Source organism: Canis lupus, chromosome 15 (assembly GCF_003254725.2).
Source record: "Canis lupus dingo isolate Sandy chromosome 15, ASM325472v2, whole genome shotgun sequence".
Lineage (NCBI taxonomy): Eukaryota > Metazoa > Chordata > Mammalia > Carnivora > Canidae > Canis > Canis lupus.
Genome location: NC_064257.1, coordinates 6,774,017 through 6,793,467, shown reverse-complemented (window position 1 = coordinate 6,793,467; position 19,451 = coordinate 6,774,017). Strand labels below are relative to the sequence as shown.

Below are 19,451 nucleotides of genomic sequence, written 5' to 3'. Positions count from 1 at the left end.
AGGAGTAGGGAAAGTGAGTCTTCATGGATTTGAGATTGACACAGCAGATGTTGTTGAAGGTTTATGGTTATTTATATTGTGGTTGAATTTATTTAAGATAGTAATAAGTCCTTTGCAGTTATTGCTAATGAAGTACATACTCTATATGGATTTAAGGGTTTTGGCAGGAGGAATTAATGGACAGGCTATCTTTGAAAGAGTTAACTGATTGAAGAAGCAGTTAATTTGATCAGTGGGTAGACGGTCGAGGCGGCTTTGATGAATGAAATGGAATTCCAGATATGAGATCTGTAATTAATCAGGAGAATCGTGTTCTGGTATTTCAAGATTGCTCTGAAGGTAAAAGTTAGAGATCTTGTGACTCAAGTTTTGAAATTAGTGAAGATATCCATGTAGTTAATGACATTGCAGTAGTTGGAATGGAAGAAGAAAGTTCTTTTAGATGCTGTAATCATTTTTGTAGTGCACAAAGGAGACTGTGGGGTGAGTCACAAAGTCGACAATTATTTGAGAGTGGAGAGTGGTCTATATTTTATCCAGGTGGCATAAATTCAGAGGCTGAGAAGATAGCATGAATTAGTTATTTCTCTGAAATGACATTTGATCTGGAGAAAGGTTATATATCTGTTTCCTTATATATCTGTTGTTTTGAGGGACTGAGAATGTGAGACTCCTGTGGAAGAGTGTTTTTCATTCAGATGTCTGTGAACAGGGTTTTTTAATCTTGACACTATTGACATTTGGGACCAGATTATTTTTTGTTGTAAGGGACTGTCCTGGGCATTTTAGTATGTTTAGCAGCATCCTTGGCTTCTGCCTACATGATACCCCCCACCTCCACCCCCCAGTGTCTCTAGATGTTGCCTATATGTCTCCTAGGAGCGGAGGGCAAAATTGTCTGCTGTTGAGAACCATTGTTTTATAGGACGGAGATGGAAGAATAGATATTTTTTATGAATCAGATTGATGCTCAGTTAAGTAGGATTTTCTTGGTGCTCAGTGGAAGGTAGCTATATAGGTTAGTGATGATAAAGCTGTAGGAACTGGGTGTTTATGAGTGTGGTGGAGACACAGAAGATGGCAGAGTAGGAATATGAAAATAGCTAAATACAAGGTAGAATGAAAGCATATTAACAGAAGCAGGCAAAATGGAGCTCTTAGCTATCTGAATTAGGGATAAAGAAATTTTTCTGATAACCTAGGAAAAGTTCATGTGGCACTGTATGCTTCAGAAGACTACGAACATACCTGTATACAGGGAAGGTTTCCTGTCTCCTTACATGCCCCAGTAGGGACATGGGAAATTCGTAAGAAATCATTATACTGGCAGGGATCCAAAGGTATCACTTTCTCTCTGAATGTGACGCAGAGGCACTTTCTTTAGGATGAAAAGGCAGTTATAGCAAAGACCAAATAAATACCTTCAGGGAAGAGGGCATCAGGAAGGATAATTTGTGTTACTTTTTTTTTTTTTAAACAATCCGTGCTTCCAGGGGTTGGGGGAAACCAATAGGATGGAATTGTTAGAAACACCTACATTTTTATGCACTATTCAGAATGTGATAATGTGTTAGAAAATGCTAAATATAAGGTTTCATCATGATTGTAGGGAAGAACTTCTTCAAAGGCTCAGCACCTGATTGATTGGACTCTTGAGAACCAAGCAGGAATGTGTATAGATCCTGGGCATAAGGTCCAGGAGCATTCTTTACCACCACAATAAGGCAATCCCAGCATGTGAATGAATAAACCTAGTTTTTTTCTGAGAAATCCTTTCTATTATTACCACATCAATTCTATAAGATCAGACCTTTTATAATTCTAGAAATCCCTCTGGGGACCTTCTGTTAAAGTGTAGATGCCTGGTCTTCCTTTTCTTTTCCCCCTTTCCCTCTTTTTCCTTTCCCTCCCCTTTTCCTTCCCCTATTTCTCTTTCTTCATTGTCCTGTTCTTTGAGATATTTCTCTCCCATGACCATTGGAAATCTGTATTCTTTGCTGTTCAATACTTTATCACTCTTACTTATTTCCTAGAGACTGGAAAAGGGAATTCTAATGTATTTTAATAATCTCTAAAACAGCACTGTTAACCTAACTCTCATAAAATACTAAAAAGTTGAATGGTTGTGGTCAGGCTTTACTTTTGGCTATCAATCACTAGTAGTTACTTTTCTCATGATTTAATAAGATGATAGCTTTAGCTCATGGCCCCTTGTCAAACCTCCTTTGGATTTTCTCTTTGCATAACTTGTAGTTTTGTTTTCAGCTCACTTCCTAATTCTCCTTTTTACACTATTGATTTTGTTGTTAATTTTTTTACTTTCCAAATCACCTAAGGTGATGAAATGTGTGCATATATATTTAAAGACTCTACTCACTAGTTCTTGATTATTTCTTCAGTTAAGATTTTCTGGGTTCACTAGCTATCATCCTCCTGCGTCTGTTATTGGCATAATACCATTTGGCCTTCCAGTTTGATTTCTTCATTCAGATCCACATTTCATGTTACTGTAGTTTCTGTAATATTTTTACAAGTACGGATGATTTTTATGTGTACTATGCTGTTTCATCTTTCTTAAGAAGGCCAAAGTAGGGGATATTAACTCCATTTGTAGAAGAGGGAAGTGAGGTTCATAAAGGTTAAGTTAGTTACACAAGGCCATGTGGCCAGAAAGAAGCCACTATGAGGCCATAATCAAGGTCTTCTTATTATCAGTCTAACAATGTTTATATAAATAAAAGTTTAATTTTTAAAAATGCCTAGAAAAGATTTTAAAATAGACACTTTAAAGAGTCAGAGACCTAATTTTTCCTTTTCCCCCTTTTCTGTAGGTTCTAAAAGTTGGAAATTCAGTCAATACTACATTAAAGTCATGATTTTTTTCTTTTTGCTCCTAAGAAAAGTGCTAATATTAATCTCTTGTTAAAGTAAATGGATTAGGAGGGGAAAGCAAATCAATTGTCACAGTAGTGAATTACATAGTTTTAAAAAGTGGAATGCAATAATGAAATGTTGGGGCTTTCTTTAGGTATGTCAGCTCAACTTGGCTATAGGTACTGGGTTCTTCATTTCTAAAATACTGTCTTGGGATACTGATACAGGTGTTCCTTTATGGTAAACAAAGGGAAGGTAAAGCTATTGGTAAAGGATTTTTTTGTGTTGTTTTGACACCTGCTCTTCTGCTTCTGAAAGTCTTTGAGTCATCAGATCTTCTCAAGTTATTAGTCATTGTTTATAATTAAGTATTTGTAGAGTTAGTCTTTTAATATTAGAGGAATACTAACAAACATGATTCTGCCTTGAAGGCATGTGGGATGTGTAAGTAGAGTACTTAAGATATATACTTATTTTACTATGTTACAGAAGTAATATGTACTTGAGGCATAAGGAATGTATCAGAAGTTTGAAATAATTATCATAAACATTCAGAAAAGGAGCTGACTGGAGACCACTAAAGTATGCCAATGAGTATTGATTTTAGGGGGAGTTTTCTGAGATTAAAAACAATTTTTTTACTTGAAATTTGCTTGCATATACTGTATAACAGGAGTGTCAGAATAAGTCAATATTAGGAAATCTTTAATACATAACTTCATCAACTAGTCAAATAAGACTATATGGATAGATATATAGATGCAGAAAGACATCTCATGTAATTCACTGTGCATTTCTTATAATAGATAATCTCTTGATCATGGTAAGGAAATATCTACTTCAGATAAGTAATAGTCATTGAATTTAAGAGTAAAATGATGGAAACCTGTTAATAATTACTAAAAGAACACAAATTACTGATGTCAGCATTATTATTTAACTCTTGTTGGATTTTTGACCTAGTACATGTTAAAGAAATTAGAAGAAATAATGGAAAAGGGGAGACAAAATTAATCATCATTTGCTGGTAAGGATCTTTATTAGAGAATTAATAGAACTTACGAAAGTGTAGTGAAGTAGTTGAATTTTAGTTATATAAAAGACCTCAATATTTCTGTAAATCATTGTTTTTCAGATAATATGAAAATATGTATTCCCTTTGAAATATAAAGCAACTTTAAAAAGTACTTATGTCAGATAAAAGACAATTCGATAGAATGGACTTTTAAAAAATGTAAGGTATTAGTGATTCCTAAATTAAGATAGAGTTTCCATACAATTCTGATGAAAATACCAGTAGGTTCTGATGTTCTGAAGAATAAATAGTCATGCGCACACACAAACATTATACATGTTCTAAAAGGTTGATAGTAGTAGACTATTAAATGGTTAAACTTCTCACAATTAGATTTATAGGATAGTGTGATATCCTAAAATTAGGCTGATAATGGGGTGTCTGGCTGGCTCAGTTGGCATAGTGTGCGACTCTTGATCTTCGGGTCATGAGTTTGAACCCCATGTTTGGGGTAGTTTACTTAAAAAAATAGGCTGATAATAATACAGAATAGATTGCTACAGAAGAGACATTTTTAAAGCAATTTGATATGTTAACAGTGAATGGAAGGAATTCAGTTATTCAGAGAAAGGAAAAAGATGCCCTTTAAACATCAAAGTAAATAAATTCCAGGTGGATTAAATTAAGGGTTGGCAGATTATCAGCAGCACGCCAAATCCAGCCTGCATTCTGTGTTTCTGTTTTGTTTTTGTTTTTCTGCACACTGTTCTTGTAAATAAAGTTTTATTGGATCATTGCCACATTCATTCATTTACATATTATCTATGAGTGCTTTTGCTCTACTGGGGCAGAGTTGAGTAACTGTGGTAGTATGGCCTCCAAAGTCGAAAATATTTAGTATCCGGCCCTTTGCAGATAAAGTTTGTTGACCTCTGGAGTAAAGGACTTTATTAGAAACAATTAAACCATTTTCTTAGTATTTTATTGTGGAAGTACAACTTTATAAGAAATCAAAGGAGTCACCACGGTAAAAACTAGATTTTTGGCATAAAAATGGGTATTTTAGTACATGAAAAATTATAAAAGTGCATATTGGGAAAATTGATAACATGCTACGCTGGGTTAATATTGGTATATTATAATGCTTTTTTGTAAGTGGATATTAGAAAAATTGCGGATTGAAACAGCAGTAAGGAAATACTTTTAAATGTTTTTTTACACAAATTACTAGAATAAATCTAATTAGAAGTTAAAAAAAAAAAAAACCTGTCATTGTGTATCGGGAACATTGACTGTGTAGCTTTTTACCTAGTAATTTTATGTCAAGGATTCTTTACTTAGAAGATAATGCTAAGTATGACAGTATGAATATTCACAGAGATGTTTATCTTGGCATTTCTGATTATACTGAATGTTGGGAAAAAGTGGACTGACATTGGGTTATGATTATATAATCTCAGTGTCGTGCAGGACCATTAAATTGGAGACTGAAGCCAAAGGAAAAATCAGTAATAACGATTCTATCTTTATTTATTTACAGTTTTCTTATTTTATTCATCATGGATTGTACATTTAAAAAATATTGCACTAAAATATTATTTATCTTGATTACTGAGAGTTTTGGTACCTTGATTTTGTGACTGAGGGAAGTCTCATCCCTGTGTAATCTGATATGTCTACTAAGTAATAGATAAGTATTTCTCAAACTTGAGTAATGTACCAGATACCTCTCTCTTACCACAAAAAAAGGGGGAATTGCCTGAGAATTCCAAGAATTAGAGGTCTGCTGGGTTTTTGCAAGTTTCAGTGTAATAAACAATGAATTGAAATAAAAGTTAGTAAAAAAAAAAAAGTTAAATCTGCCACATAAGAGGTTTCACAGTGCAATAATATAATTGTAAAAGCAAATAACAGCACTGAAAACTTGTAGTATAACTCAGTTATATGCAGTTATTCATGACGAAAAATATGTTTACATTCAAAAGTCATTGAAATAAAGACACAATTTAAAAAAATATTCTCTTAGAATTCTCAGACTCCCTAGAATACATCTGTAGACCTTAGGGATTCTTGGATTCCAGCTTAAGAAACACCAATGTAGTAATAGGCAAATATTCAATTGACTCAAGTGATCAAGAAATCATTTTATTAGAATGATAAATTCAGTTTAATTACAGCTATGTAGAGAAATAAAGCCTCTGAATACAAGAGAGGAAAAGACTGGAAAGAAATATACCAAAAGAATTACAGTGATTGTTTTGGTGTGATGGAAATAAGTATAGAATTTTTCCTTATTTCTATCTATCTAAATTTTGTATAGTGTGTATTACTTTTATAATAAACAGCAACTTAAAATACTGTAATAGTAAGAATTTTCAAAAAAATTCAAATATCTAGTGTTACGGGTTAATTGGGTAGTTACTTTCATTTTTTGCCTTTTGCTTTCTCAGCATATGCAAACTTATTATACCCTTATTGTAATTACAGTTTGCTATTATTTCTTATAAATGGTAATAGTATGAACATTTTCTTCCTCCCCTGTGTAGCCAAAGTAAATTATGTTGAATGTCTGGATTTCTTTAGATACATTGTATTTATTCTTTTCCCTAAATACTTATTTATTTTCTTTTTTAAAGGAGTATAGTCATGGCCAACAGCAAAAAACTCAAGAAGGGGAATTGAAAATTAGTGCTGTCTTTTCAGTCAGTGGCAGTCCTCTTGGTAAGAAACAGAACTGAGTAAATACATCGTGTTTATTTATTCTGACCGGTGTGACAAGAGGAAGTATCTACTTGTGTTAGTAAACTAGGCAGTTCTCTGCCCATTTAGAATGGCTTTAATTATATATTGCATAATTAGTTTTGGGTTTCAACACTAGTTCTAGAAGAGAAATAAAGTATATATACTTAAAATTCATGACAAAAGTGAAACATTTTTTCTTTTAATTTTTTTTTTTTAAAGCTCCACAGTTGACTACTGGCTTTCAGCCTTCACTGGCGTCATCTGGCATGAATAAAATGCTTCCTTCAGTTCCAGCCACAGCTGTTCGAGTTTCCTGTTCTGGTTGTAAAAAAATCCTTCAGAAGGGGCAAACTGCTTATCAGAGGAAAGGGTCTACTCAGCTTTTCTGCTCCACGCTGTGCCTCACTGGATATACAGTTCCACCTGCCCGCCCACCGCCTCCTCCCACCAAGAAAACTTGTTCAAGCTGCTCAAAGTATAGCAGAATTCTAAATTATCCTCTTTGTTTGTTTCCTTTTGAAGTACTTTGTTCTTATCTGCGTATTGTTTAATTTTCCACATTTCTGTTTTCTGAGAATTCCCACAGCATGTTGCTGCTCTCGTTTCTCTCTCTCTCTTTTTTTTTTTTAATTTATTTGAGGGAGAGAGCAAGCAGGTGGGAGGGGAAGAGAGAGAGGAAAAGAGAGAATCTCAAGCAGACTCCCTGCTGAGCCTGGAGCCTGATGTTGAGATGCTTAATCTCCCAACCCTGAGATCATGACCTGAGCCGAAATCAGGAGTTGGACACTCAACTGACTGAGCCACCCAGGCCCCCCTCTGTTTTTCTGAATACTAGATGCTCAGATTATTATTATTATTATTATTATTATTATTATTATTATTATTATTTATTTTTGGTGCTCAGATTATTTTAACTGCAAATAATGTGCCTTTTATATATTAAGAGATGCTTTTGAAACAAGCCTTTCCATTCTTGTTAGTTGAGATGCTTTATAAAACAAAAATAATACCATTTAGGTCATGTAATACCATAGTATTTTATAGGTAATAGATAACTCAAATCCACAAATATTTGAAATTATGTATCTTGTTATCTAATTGGAATTCAGTTAATACTTTTCTTATCTTTAAAAGGACTCAAGTGTGTATGTTTTTTATCTTCTTAGTATCTCTGAACTACTTAAGAGGTTCCATTTCAGTGTTTAATATCAAAAGAATATGTCCTTAGATCTTGATAAGGTCATCCTGATACTTGTGAAGAATATGAATTCATTTTGCCTGATTTGGTAAACTGTTAGAAACTGCTTACATAAGTCAGAGAAAGATGAATAATACTCTTATTCTGAAACACTTTGGCCTCTATTATGAAGCTATTCAAGCCACGATTTATTAGTTTAGGTATTTGTGTTTATAGTTCCTCACGTGGACCCTTCCCTTTCTCTGGAAAGGGAAGAAGATGCTCCCTCTTCTGGTTTAATTGGAAAAAGGCATTTTAGAGACTTGAAAGAAATTTGAATGTGGTTATAGGTCTTTCTGGAAGTTAGTTATATGGCCTCTCTTTATGTTTCATGTTTGATTTAATGAAAATAGACTTATAAACATACTTTTAAAAGTTCATTTCTGTATTGTAGTATATTCATTATCAGATGCTAAGATTAAATCAACTTGAAAATTGTAATTTTTTATAGTTTTTTTTTCTGTTTTGCCATGAGATAATTTCATATAAACTTCCTCTTGTGCTTCTTTATTTAATTCTACTTTGGTGATTGGCACTTTCTAAAATTGCACTTTTATTTCTTTTTCCATAGTAATACTCATAGATACTTTCAGAGATACATCAGTGGATCTTAAAATGACCATAGGAAACTCACAGAAGTTTTAAAATGTATGCCTTCTTTCTGCCTGTGTTTTTAAATTCTTCTGCATACATAACTATTCTTTTCATCTAAATTTATTATATCCCTTTAGTTTGCCTAGTGTTAGCTGGAGCAGGTCATTTTTACCTACATGTCATATCTTATCCATCTTGATCTCATGTAGTTCAGTTATCCTTTAAGATTACATTTGTCTTTTGCTATGTTTGGTTTTACTCATAAATCTTCTGTGTTTTCAACCTGTCATTCCTTGACTCTTAACTGTTCTTCTACCTCTTTGTTCATTCACTTATATCTATTCTACTCTGTCATTTCCTTCATGCCTTGTTCTTTTCCATTTGCCTCTTAGTATTCTCTGTCAGGTACTCCTTATGTGCCTGCCACCTCTGCCTTTTCTTCCCCTTTGCTTTCTGACTTTTTTCCCCCTTCTCATTTTTTAGGATATCTTTTCTGTTGTTGCTGAGCCCTCAACCCCTGAACAGTCTTGATTTTCCTTACATTGTGTTTTACTTCCTGAACTACTCTTTTATCTCCTTTTTATCACTTTACCTTTCCTTCCCTTGTCTTCTCCCCTCCCCGTCTCTCGTAGGGCTTGAACTCAGTGATGCTGAGATAGAGACCTGAGCTGAGATCAAGAATCAGATGCTTAATTGACTGAGCACCCAGGAGCCCCTGTTTTTGTTATTACATAGTCATTACAGCAGTTTGAGATAGTCTAGTTTATCTGACTATGAATTGTTCAATTGTACCTTAAATATAAGGAAATTGGATTCAAAGAATTTAAAAGATTTCCTCAGTGTCCTATACCTCATTAATTTTGTCCCCCCCCCCCCACTCTTCTGCCCCCATGTAGTCCATATAGTCAAGCAGGTTTAATTTGTAAATTAATACCTTGAAGAACCCCAAGAAGAATTTCAATTTAATTTGAATGGGTAGAAATAGAAAAGATTTCCTTCCTGATAGAGCTAATGCTATTTTTATAGACCAGTAGAAATATAGAAACAGCACTTTGGTTAAAAGAAACTCATTAGCTATTTGAAGTAACAGTTATATTTTTCTTAATCTTTTATTATTAACCATAGCCCTTAGCATCTTGAATTTAACCTTAACTCTGTATTTTGGCTAATCATCATTTAATTTTCAGGATTCCTTAGTAATAAGGACCTAACACTTTGTTTTTTTAAAAAAGTTTTCAAATCCTACATTAAAGAGGTAATTTGGAGGATAGTTTTTTTAAATACTATTAAAAAGATCAGATTACTTGATATATAATGATACTCAAAGAAGTAACTATTTCAAGATTATCTGTATCATTTCTAAATTTTTCATATTTGAAATTGGATGTAATCAATAAGCTATAATGTAGTTGGATGCTAAGCATACTGAGGGGAGTGAGAAATATACCTACTTTTATCCTTCCATGCTGCTCCCAACCTTTATCCCCTTAACTTTCTAGAAAACTATTTAAAACATAGCTAAAACATCACCTTTTGGATGGCCTTTCATGTCACGTATTGTCTGAAATAATTGTTTCATCATTTCTGTTTCTGTTATACGTTACGCTTTTTCATAATTATTTCACTTTTATATTTTAAGAATGCTTTTCTTATGGTATTTTATACATCATTTCTCTTTTTGTCTCAATATACTGTGAGCTCCTTGAGTGCACACTTGTACCATATTGTGACACAGCGTGTAGCTAGTGCCTGGCTCAATATAAGTGCTCAATAAATACCTCTATAAATGAAATATATTAAAACCTAATTAACAAATAACTGAAGGCAAAAAAAAATCTGGAAGTAGAAGAGCCTGGAGCTACTAAATATAGAAGATGAGGTATGGAATTATATATTACAATGTATGAGGTGTTCCTTGTGATGATTCCTATTATGTTTACTATTTTATTGAAGCAGAGATATTTGTAATCTTTTCTAAAAAGTGCTCTATTAGTATAATCTGTTTAAGATGCAAGATTGAGTTATAATGGTTCATATACTATTATGTTGGTGTATACTCAGGAGAGAGACACCATTTAGAAAATTTTATCAGGGTATTTTTTTTTTCACCATTGGCTTTTTTTTTTTTTTTTTTTCTTTTTTCTTTTTTCTTTTTCTTTCTTCTTCTTCTTCTTTTTTTTTTTTTTTTTTTTAAGAGTGAGCATGAGCATGAGCCAGGGAGGGGCAGAGGGAGAGGGAGAGGGAGAATCCCAAGCAGGCTCCAGGTTCAGCCCCAGAGTGCAACTCCGGTTCAGTCTCAAGACCCTGAGATGATGACCTGAGTTGAAATCAAGAGTTGATTGCTTAGTCAACTGAGCCACCCAGACACCCTTTCCATTGGCTTTTAAAATGGTTTACATTTAAACTAATTAATGAATTGTGTGAACACTGGTTTGGGATAGGATAAGGTGTGGTGTGGTAGGGGGCTTTAAAAGTGTTTTAATCTTAATTGCTTTTGCTACTAATACTTAACAAGTTAAATTATTTAAAAATAGAAGCACTCAATTTTATATAACCATGCTGGAATATACACTGTAGATTTTTTTGTTGTTTTTTTTGTTTTGTTTTGTTTTTGTTTTTGTTTTTACACTGTAGATTTAAATGTATTTTTACATCTATTTAAGATTTTACTTTTAAGTAATCTGTACACCCAACATGGGGCTCTCTTTCAGAACCCCAAGATTAATAGTTGCATGCTCCACCGAGCCAACCAGGTGCCCCTGTATTTTTACTTTTAAAAGATGGTACTTAAAAATTTTTTTGAGCGTAATAATCTTTTCAAAGAATATTTTGAAAATATAAAAGAGCCGAAAGAAGAAAATAAACATCTCTTACGATCCCATCTACTAGAGATAATGAATGATAGCTGTTGGATATATATCCTTTTAGTCTTGAAACAGTATACTAATTCTCCCAGCAGTTCCATAAAGTAAGCCATGTGTTCTGTTTATAGAATAGAACTTAAGGATTAGAACAATTCATCAGTTTACCCAGGAAAACCCAAGTGTTCTCATTTAAATCAGTGCCCTTTCCATACATATATATAATTGCCTCTGTTTTGTTTTAACTCACAAAAAGGAAAATTCAAATGATACTGTGGCTTATTTTATTTTGTTATCATTTTTAGAGATATTTTAAATCCAAAGGATGTGATCAGTGCCCAGTTTGAAAATAGCACCACTAGTAAAGATTTTTGCAGTCAGTCATGTCTATCAACATATGAACTGAAAAGGAAACCTGTTGTCACCATAAATACGAACAGCATTTCAACCAAATGCAGCATGTGTCAGAAGAATGCTGTTGTAAGTCTTCTTACTTTATGGGGTGGGTGCAGAGAGAGTCTAATATTTGTGTTGAAAACAGCTTTTCATGGTCTCTGCTTGTTGGTATGTTGGTTTTTAATTCCTAGATTCGACATGAAGTTAATTACCAGAATGTGGTACATAAACTTTGCAGTGATGCCTGCTTCTCCAAGTTTCGCTCTGCCAACAACCTCACCATGAACTGTTGTGAGAACTGTGGGGGATACTGTTACAGTGGCTCTGGGCAGTGCCACATGCTTCAGATAGAGGGCCAGTCTAAGAAGTTCTGTAGCTCTGCGTGTGTCACAGCATATAAGCAGGTACGTGATTGTATTTAACCCCAAAGCTTTTGTTCCTTTTAGGAGGATCTACATGTTTTGGTAGAACTGATTTATGAAAATCTTGTAACAAAAATACTAAGATCATATTATTAACTTAATATTTTTACAGATAAATAGTACTTGTCAAATGAATGTGTATGAAAAATCTTTTTAAAGTGGCATTTTTTTTTCTTCATACATTTGAAATACATGCTTTTAGGGCATGGCATTTGTATTTCAAATATGATTCATGTTTTTGAACACTATTTTGAAAATGCACAAAGAAGAAAAATAATGCATCTCCCAGAGATACCAATTCTCATCTTTTTGGTGAATCGCTGTCTTTGAAATATATTTTGGTTATACTTTTTTATTTGACAAGGTAAGGTCCAAGTTACATATATATTCTTTCAATCAGTTCCATATAGATGAAATTGCAATTCAGAAAATGAAAATCTTACCATTAATTGTTTTTAAAAGGTTTTTCCTTTTCTTCATGAAATAAAAAAAATGTAAATTATATATTATTTTGTGAATTGATGAAGTTTATAGAAGATGATGAATGCTAATGACAAATGCCTTTTATGCAGTTTCATTTTTACTATATTTGTATTTTGTTAGTAAATTTAGATTTTAATATTCATAAATCCAAAGGAGTGGTAAGAACCTTCTATATTTTGAATTTTACAGGGCCTTCCTGTTTCAGTGCATTAGCAGATCATTCTTTTCCTTAAAATAATAAATTTCTATACAGTCTACCATGATGAGTGAGTGTAATGTTGATTGAGAAGTTTCTTTTTTTGAGAAGTTTCTTTTAAAGCATTCTTAATACTTTGCAGTGAATTTGGAAATTTCAGTTACACGGTGTTTCCATTTATTTCTTGTTATTATGAAGCACATTCCTTCCTCTAGAAACACCTGGTTTTGCTTTCATGGCGGGGGTGGGGGTGGGGTGGGGGGAACCCAGTATCCTCATGAGCTTATCCTTGTCCAAAGGACTATTTTCCTGATACTGTATCAAGTACTAAAAGTTACTTGGAATCAGTCCATTGAAAGATGGTTCATACTCCACAAGAGAAGGAGAAATACGTTGAATCATCTTAATTTTAAATTTATTTATTATTTTTCAGTTAGCCAATATCTATTAAATATCTCACATATTAACCTGTACTGTGGTGTAGAGAAAGAACATGAATTTAGAAGTAAAGCAGATCTTGATTTTATTCCTTGACTCTATTCAAATAGAATTTTACCATGGGGAAAGCAGTTAAACTCCCTGGGTCCATTTTTTTATCTGTGAATGGGTATTGTATTATTACTGTTATTGGGATGCTGTTAGGCTTATGTGAAGTAAGAATGAGAAAAGCACCTTGTATACAACCTGGTGTATTGAAGTTGGTCATATCTGCTGCTTTCTTTCCATCCTCATGTATAACTCATTGAACAAACATTAGATGTGATTCCTGCTTTGAGGGGCTATGTGTCTCCTGGAGGAGATAGATTAATAACTGAGTGGAGATGCTGTGATGGAAGTATTATGGTGTATAGCAGGGAACAGAGGAAACATGATCGGTTCTACTTGCTAGAACAAGATGAGACTATCAGCAAAACTTCACAGAGATCATGGGTATTGGATATACTTCATAAGTTATTCTGAATGTGTGAAATGTTATTAGTATTTAGCATTATTTGCTGCTGGGTCCCTAATTTAGTGGGAACTGAAGATAACTGACTCATTGATTGCTTATATTTAGACACTTGTGATCTCCAAAGTTGCTCCCACTTTATTGCTTACTTGCTTATTGCTTTGTGTGCTTTGTTGTTATTAGTGGTAGAAAACTGGTAGTGAATTTTCTATTAAGTTTATTCTCTTGAATTCACGTTTTATTGCCTTATATAGCACCTTCTGTAGGGGAGTTCTAATTTTTAGCGTAGTGTAAGAACATGAATTCCCTGTTGTGTAATTTTTAGAAATATCATTTTTGAAACTACATTATAGTCAATTAATAGATCCCCAAATTAATTGCCAGGTTGTGGTCAGCATTAGTTTTGGAATGAAATACAGTAGAATGGAAAATATAAAAATGCATCACATGTTAACATGATTTATATTGTTTTGTGAAACTTTTTTTTTAGTTTTATGTACATATATGTATGTATCATACACAAACAACTTCAGAATTATGTACTGGGTCACTTTAAAATTTATTTCTTACTGAGGATTGTAATCGTAAAAGTTTGAAAGCCACTAATTTAAAATATTTCAACAGTGTTAAGTATAAACATTTCAAAGAATTATGCTTTTACTTATAATTTGGTAAAAATGAATGTTATTTTATTCTCTTAATAGAAATCAGCCAAAATTACACCATGTGCGCTTTGCAAATCATTGAGATCCTCAGCAGAAATGATTGAAAATACCAATAGCTTGGGAAAGACAGAGCTTTTCTGTTCTGTTAATTGCTTATCTGCTTACAGAGTTAAAATGGTTACTTCTGCAGGTAATACTGGTTTCATAAACTATATAAGTATAATAGTTGACAAAAATTATGGTTATTGCTTTTTTATATAGTGGATTTTTGTCCAAATTTAATTGATTTTTAAGGCAAATTTAAAATATTTCAGATCTGTGTTGTAAAATATCACCTCTTGCTTTGATTGCTTAATTTATGTTTATTTATTTGCTTGCCTATTTGTGCATTCCCCTTTACCAAAAGAATTTCATATGGCTTCTTAATGTATTTTTTTATCCACACCTGATTAATTTCAAGATTTCATTTATTATGTAGTTTCAGGGTAGATTGTACCAACTATAGATTAAAAGAGATATTTTTTCTGTTAAGTTAGTTTTTGTCTGTATGTGACATGATTTAGTTTCAGTTCCTGCAACTTGACCTGGCCCTTGAATTTTCATATATTGGGTAATATTTATTTTCTCAAACATATGTGTATATTTGTATATATTATTCATTAGTTTTTATTTTAATTTGCTAAGGTGTACAAGTGCAGTGTAACAGTTGCAAAACCTCAGCAATCCCGCAGTATCACCTCGCCATGTCAGATGGAAGTATACGCAACTTCTGCAGCTATAGCTGTGTTGTCGCATTCCAGGTATGCTTCAGAAATCTTCCTCTTCTCCAGTCTGAGGCGACTACTATGTAGTCTGAGAACTTGGTATGCGTTTGCTCTTTCCCCGATTGCCTACACTTCTGTCTCAGTCCTGGTAAACTTGGATTCTTTGACTCCTGCTGTATTTGGATGCTTGTCATTTACCTGCCTTCTTTTAACATTAAATGGCGTTGTTATATCCACATTATCTATTGGGAGGATTCTTTCTTTCTTTCTTTCTTTTCTTTCTTTTCTTTTCTTTCTTTCTTTCTTTCTTTCTTTCTTTCTTTCTTTCTTTCTTTCTTTCTTTCTTTCTCTTTCTTTCTTTCTTTTCTTTCTTTTCTTTCTTTTCTTTCTTTTCTTTCTTTCTCTTTCTTTCTTTCTTGAAATATTTTATTTATTCATGAGAGACACAGAGAGAGATTGAGAGCGAGGCAGAGACACAGGCAGAGGGAAAAGCAGGCTCCATGCAGGGAGCCCGATGTGGGACTCGATCCCGGATCGAGGATCATGCCCTGGGCTGAAGGGGGCGCTAAACTGCTGAGTCACCCAGGGATCCCTGGAGGATATTTTTAAGGGAGTTATTACTAGTTTGGTTCTCTAACTGGCTCAGTCAGTAGGGCATACCATGCTTGATCTTGGGGTCATGAGTTTGAGCCCTACTTTGCACATAGACATTACTTAAGAAAAAAAAAGTTAAAAAATTAAATACAAAAGAAAATTATTAGTTAAATTATTGTAGTTTTTGGATATAAGTGACTCTCTACCCCTTCAGTGATAAGCTGTTCTAAGGTAGGGCATTTTGCCTGTTCACAGGTGTGTCTTAAATACCTAGAACTATGCTCATCACACATGGGCACTCAGTGCATATTTATTTGAACAAATGATTCACATTGATCATCTTGTTTCATTTTTCAGAATTTGTTCAACAAACCAACAGGAATGAATTCTTCAGTAGTGCCCTTGTCTCAGGGCCAAGTAATTGTAAGCATCCCCACAGGTTCAACCGTGTCCTCAGGAGGGGGTAATACTTCTGCCGTTTCTCCCACCTCCATCAGTAGCTCTGCTGCAGCTGGTCTCCAGCGACTTGCTGCCCAATCCCAGCATGTTGGGTTCCCACGAAATGTTGTAAAACTCAAGTGTCAGCACTGTAACCGCCTTTTTGCCACAAAACCGGAACTTCTTGACTATAAGGTAAAGTAGGATCTTGATAAAGGGTTTGAGTACAAAATGACCTATCGATAAAATCATTTCTGGCTTTTCATCTCTCAAAATTCCACTACTTGTTTTGAAAGTAAGAGGGAATAAGGATTTCCAAAAGATAAACCAAATGTTTAATTAGTACTTGATGATTATTTCTTCACAGGGTAAAATGTTTCAGTTCTGTGGCAAGAATTGTTCTGATGAATATAAGAAAATAAATAATGTAATGGCAATGTGTGAATATTGTAAAATTGAGAAAATTGTAAAGGAGACTGTGCGATTCTCAGGTGCTGACAAGTCATTCTGTAGTGAAGGTAAAGCAAGATCATCTTACCTATTGAGCATGTTGGTCCTTTTAAAAGTAACTGATGATTTAAGCTGTTACTGTGTAAGTTTATCTCATTTAACCCTTGTGTATAACCACAGAGCCTTTTGTTTTGTTTATACTTGGTGTACTTTTTTCCTGAGCTAGTCCTTCATATCATATAGATGTCAAAATTAAGGAAAAGATGGTTGAATTGTATTACAGAAGATAGTGGTGATGTGATAAACATTTCACGTTCTTAGATTGGTAGGGATCTTGTCATTATTGCACTTTTTAAAAAAGATATATTTATTTATTGGGGGAGGAAAGACAGAGGGAGAGGAAGAGAGAGAGAGAGAATCTCAAGCAGACTCCCTGCTGAGCACGGAACTGGACACGAAGCTTGATCTTAGGACTCTGAGATCATGACCTGAGTTGAAACCAAGAGTTGGACGCTTAACCGACTGAGCCATCCAGGCCTCCCTATTTATTTATTGCACTTATTTCTGAAGAGAACTAACTTTTGTTAGCAACATAAGATTATACTTGCATTGTTTTAAACAGACATGTTTCTGAGTAGGTAAATCAGTGTGAGGTAGATTACCTTCTTTACTTAAATGATTGTTTTTTATGTTGAAACTGTTTTGTTTTATTCTAGAATTGTACACAGTTGGCTTCCTAGACTAGTGGCTTTCAAATCTTTTGATTACAGCACAAAAGAAAATACATTTTACATTGTGACCCAAGTAGATTATCACCTACCCAAGTAAAACAAAAGTTTTACGAAACAAACCTGGCTTTTATTATATGTGATGCACTGTAATTTTTTCTATCCTGTCTTTATTTAAAAAAAAAATGGTTGTCTAGATCCTTTAATCTCTTGATCCTACGTATTGGTTAAGGATCCAAGTGTGAAAACATTGTCACAAGGTATTTAAAGATGTAGATACTTAATATTTTTTTCTCATTTTAATTTTGTCTTTCCTGTTTTTAGGTTGCAAATTGCTTTATAAACATGACTTGGCAAAACGCTGGGGAAATCACTGTAAAATGTGCAGTTATTGTTTACAGACATCTCCCAAATTGGTACAGAGTAATTTGGGGGGGAAAGTAGAAGAGTTCTGTTGTGAAGAATGCATGTCCAAATATACAGTTCTATTCTATCAGGTAAATATAATACACATTCCTGTGATTTTTCAAGTTAGGGCATACATTATTTCCTTCTTTTATTCTTTGGTGTAGTATGAAGGGCAATTTAATGATTTAAAACTTATAAGTATTAAATGTATTATGTTAAAAAATAAATGTATGACTTGCAGTATTAATAAAAGTATTAAGAAAATTTTAATGTCACTGAAGTTACATTCTTTTTGTTTTAATTTCCTTATAGAAGATATATCAGTCTTAAGACTAAAGTATTTAAAATTAGCATCGTATTAATTTATTATTTAACTAAAATGAATTGGTCTTCTGAAATTTTTGAAGAATATAGGTCTTACTTTCATTTCACTATGTTTTTTAACTACTCTTTATTGGCATCTCTATAATGTGACTTTTAGTATTTAGTATAAATAACAGAATAATAAGTATTTACCATGTTAGAGGAGCTAAGCTTCATTTTTGTGTTCTAGATTTTAAATTAATTTCTTCATTTGGCAATATATGTACTGCTTTCACCCTGTCAGGCCACAGCAATTTGTTTTTTACTTCTTTACTGTCTTCTTATTTCATAATCAGATGGCCAAATGTGATGGTTGTAAGCGACAGGGTAAACTCAGCGAGTCCTTGAAATGGCGAGGAGAAATGAAACATTTCTGTAACCTGCTTTGTATCTTGATGTTCTGTAATCAGCAGAGTATGTGTGACCCACCTTCACAAAACAATGCAGGTAAAATTAAACTTTATAGTCTTTGATCAGTGACAGGGACCAATTACTGTTCTACAGATTGGGAACTTTAAACAATTGTTAATAATTCCATGAAATACAAATTTCATTCTGTTCAAATGACATTAACATTTAAATCCCTTTTTTATTTAACATGTTGGATTAAGGCTTTGTAAAAATGAGTTCATTATGTTTTCTCTGAGCACATTGAATTAAATAAACTCTGTAAGAATGATGGGAAAGAATGGTAGTTAATGTTTTGTAACTGGGTATATATACCTTGACTTCCTTAAAAAGGATTTGAGCATATAACAAAGGACATAGACTCTAAATCACATGGCCTTTTAAATGTACCACATGTGTAGTTATGTAGGAGAAAGTACATGGAATACTTTTAAGTTTCACTAAGTTAAAAAATTGAGAAAACCCCAGTTAATCCTAAAGTGATTTTTTGCTCTAACAGAATTTAACCTTACTAAAGTTATTGTTTAACCTCCTTGAAATGGTGATATCTATGTATGTGCATATAAATTACATAAGATTTTTTTATTTTTACTTATTTAATTAGCAAGTATTTCCATGGTGCCAGCTGCTTCAGCAGGGCCCCCGTCTCTAAGAAAGGATTCAACTCCAGTTATAGCTAATGTAGTATCATTAGCTAGTGCTCCTGCTGCTCAGCCCACAGTGAATTCTAACAGTGTCTTACAAGGTATGTCTGATTTGAAAACATTTATCTTGGCTTTTGAAGTTGAATACAGTCAAGTTGTATTTTTTTTTTCCATTGGTGATCAAAAATGATCATATAAAAAACATAAAAATATGTTTGAC

General features: G+C 33.3%; 1 protein-coding gene across 10 annotated transcripts in view; it reads left to right on the top strand.

Annotated features, from left to right (window-relative positions):
- Nucleotides 1-19,451, top strand: part of ZMYM4 (zinc finger MYM-type containing 4) — a 133,609-nt gene that overhangs the window by 80,989 nt on the left and 33,169 nt on the right. For all 10 annotated transcript variants that reach the window (XM_025419965.3, XM_025419967.3, XM_035698768.2 and 7 more), the window contains 11 exons: nt 6,526-6,610; nt 6,851-7,106; nt 11,629-11,803; nt 11,911-12,123; nt 14,474-14,624; nt 15,119-15,234; nt 16,150-16,425; nt 16,598-16,748; nt 17,733-17,905; nt 18,476-18,626; nt 19,192-19,332. In XM_025419965.3, the coding sequence (XP_025275750.1) occupies nt 6,526-6,610; nt 6,851-7,106; nt 11,629-11,803; nt 11,911-12,123; nt 14,474-14,624; nt 15,119-15,234; nt 16,150-16,425; nt 16,598-16,748; nt 17,733-17,905; nt 18,476-18,626; nt 19,192-19,332 (1,888 nt within the window). The remainder of the gene's footprint in view (nt 1-6,525; nt 6,611-6,850; nt 7,107-11,628; nt 11,804-11,910; nt 12,124-14,473; nt 14,625-15,118; nt 15,235-16,149; nt 16,426-16,597; nt 16,749-17,732; nt 17,906-18,475; nt 18,627-19,191; nt 19,333-19,451) is intronic.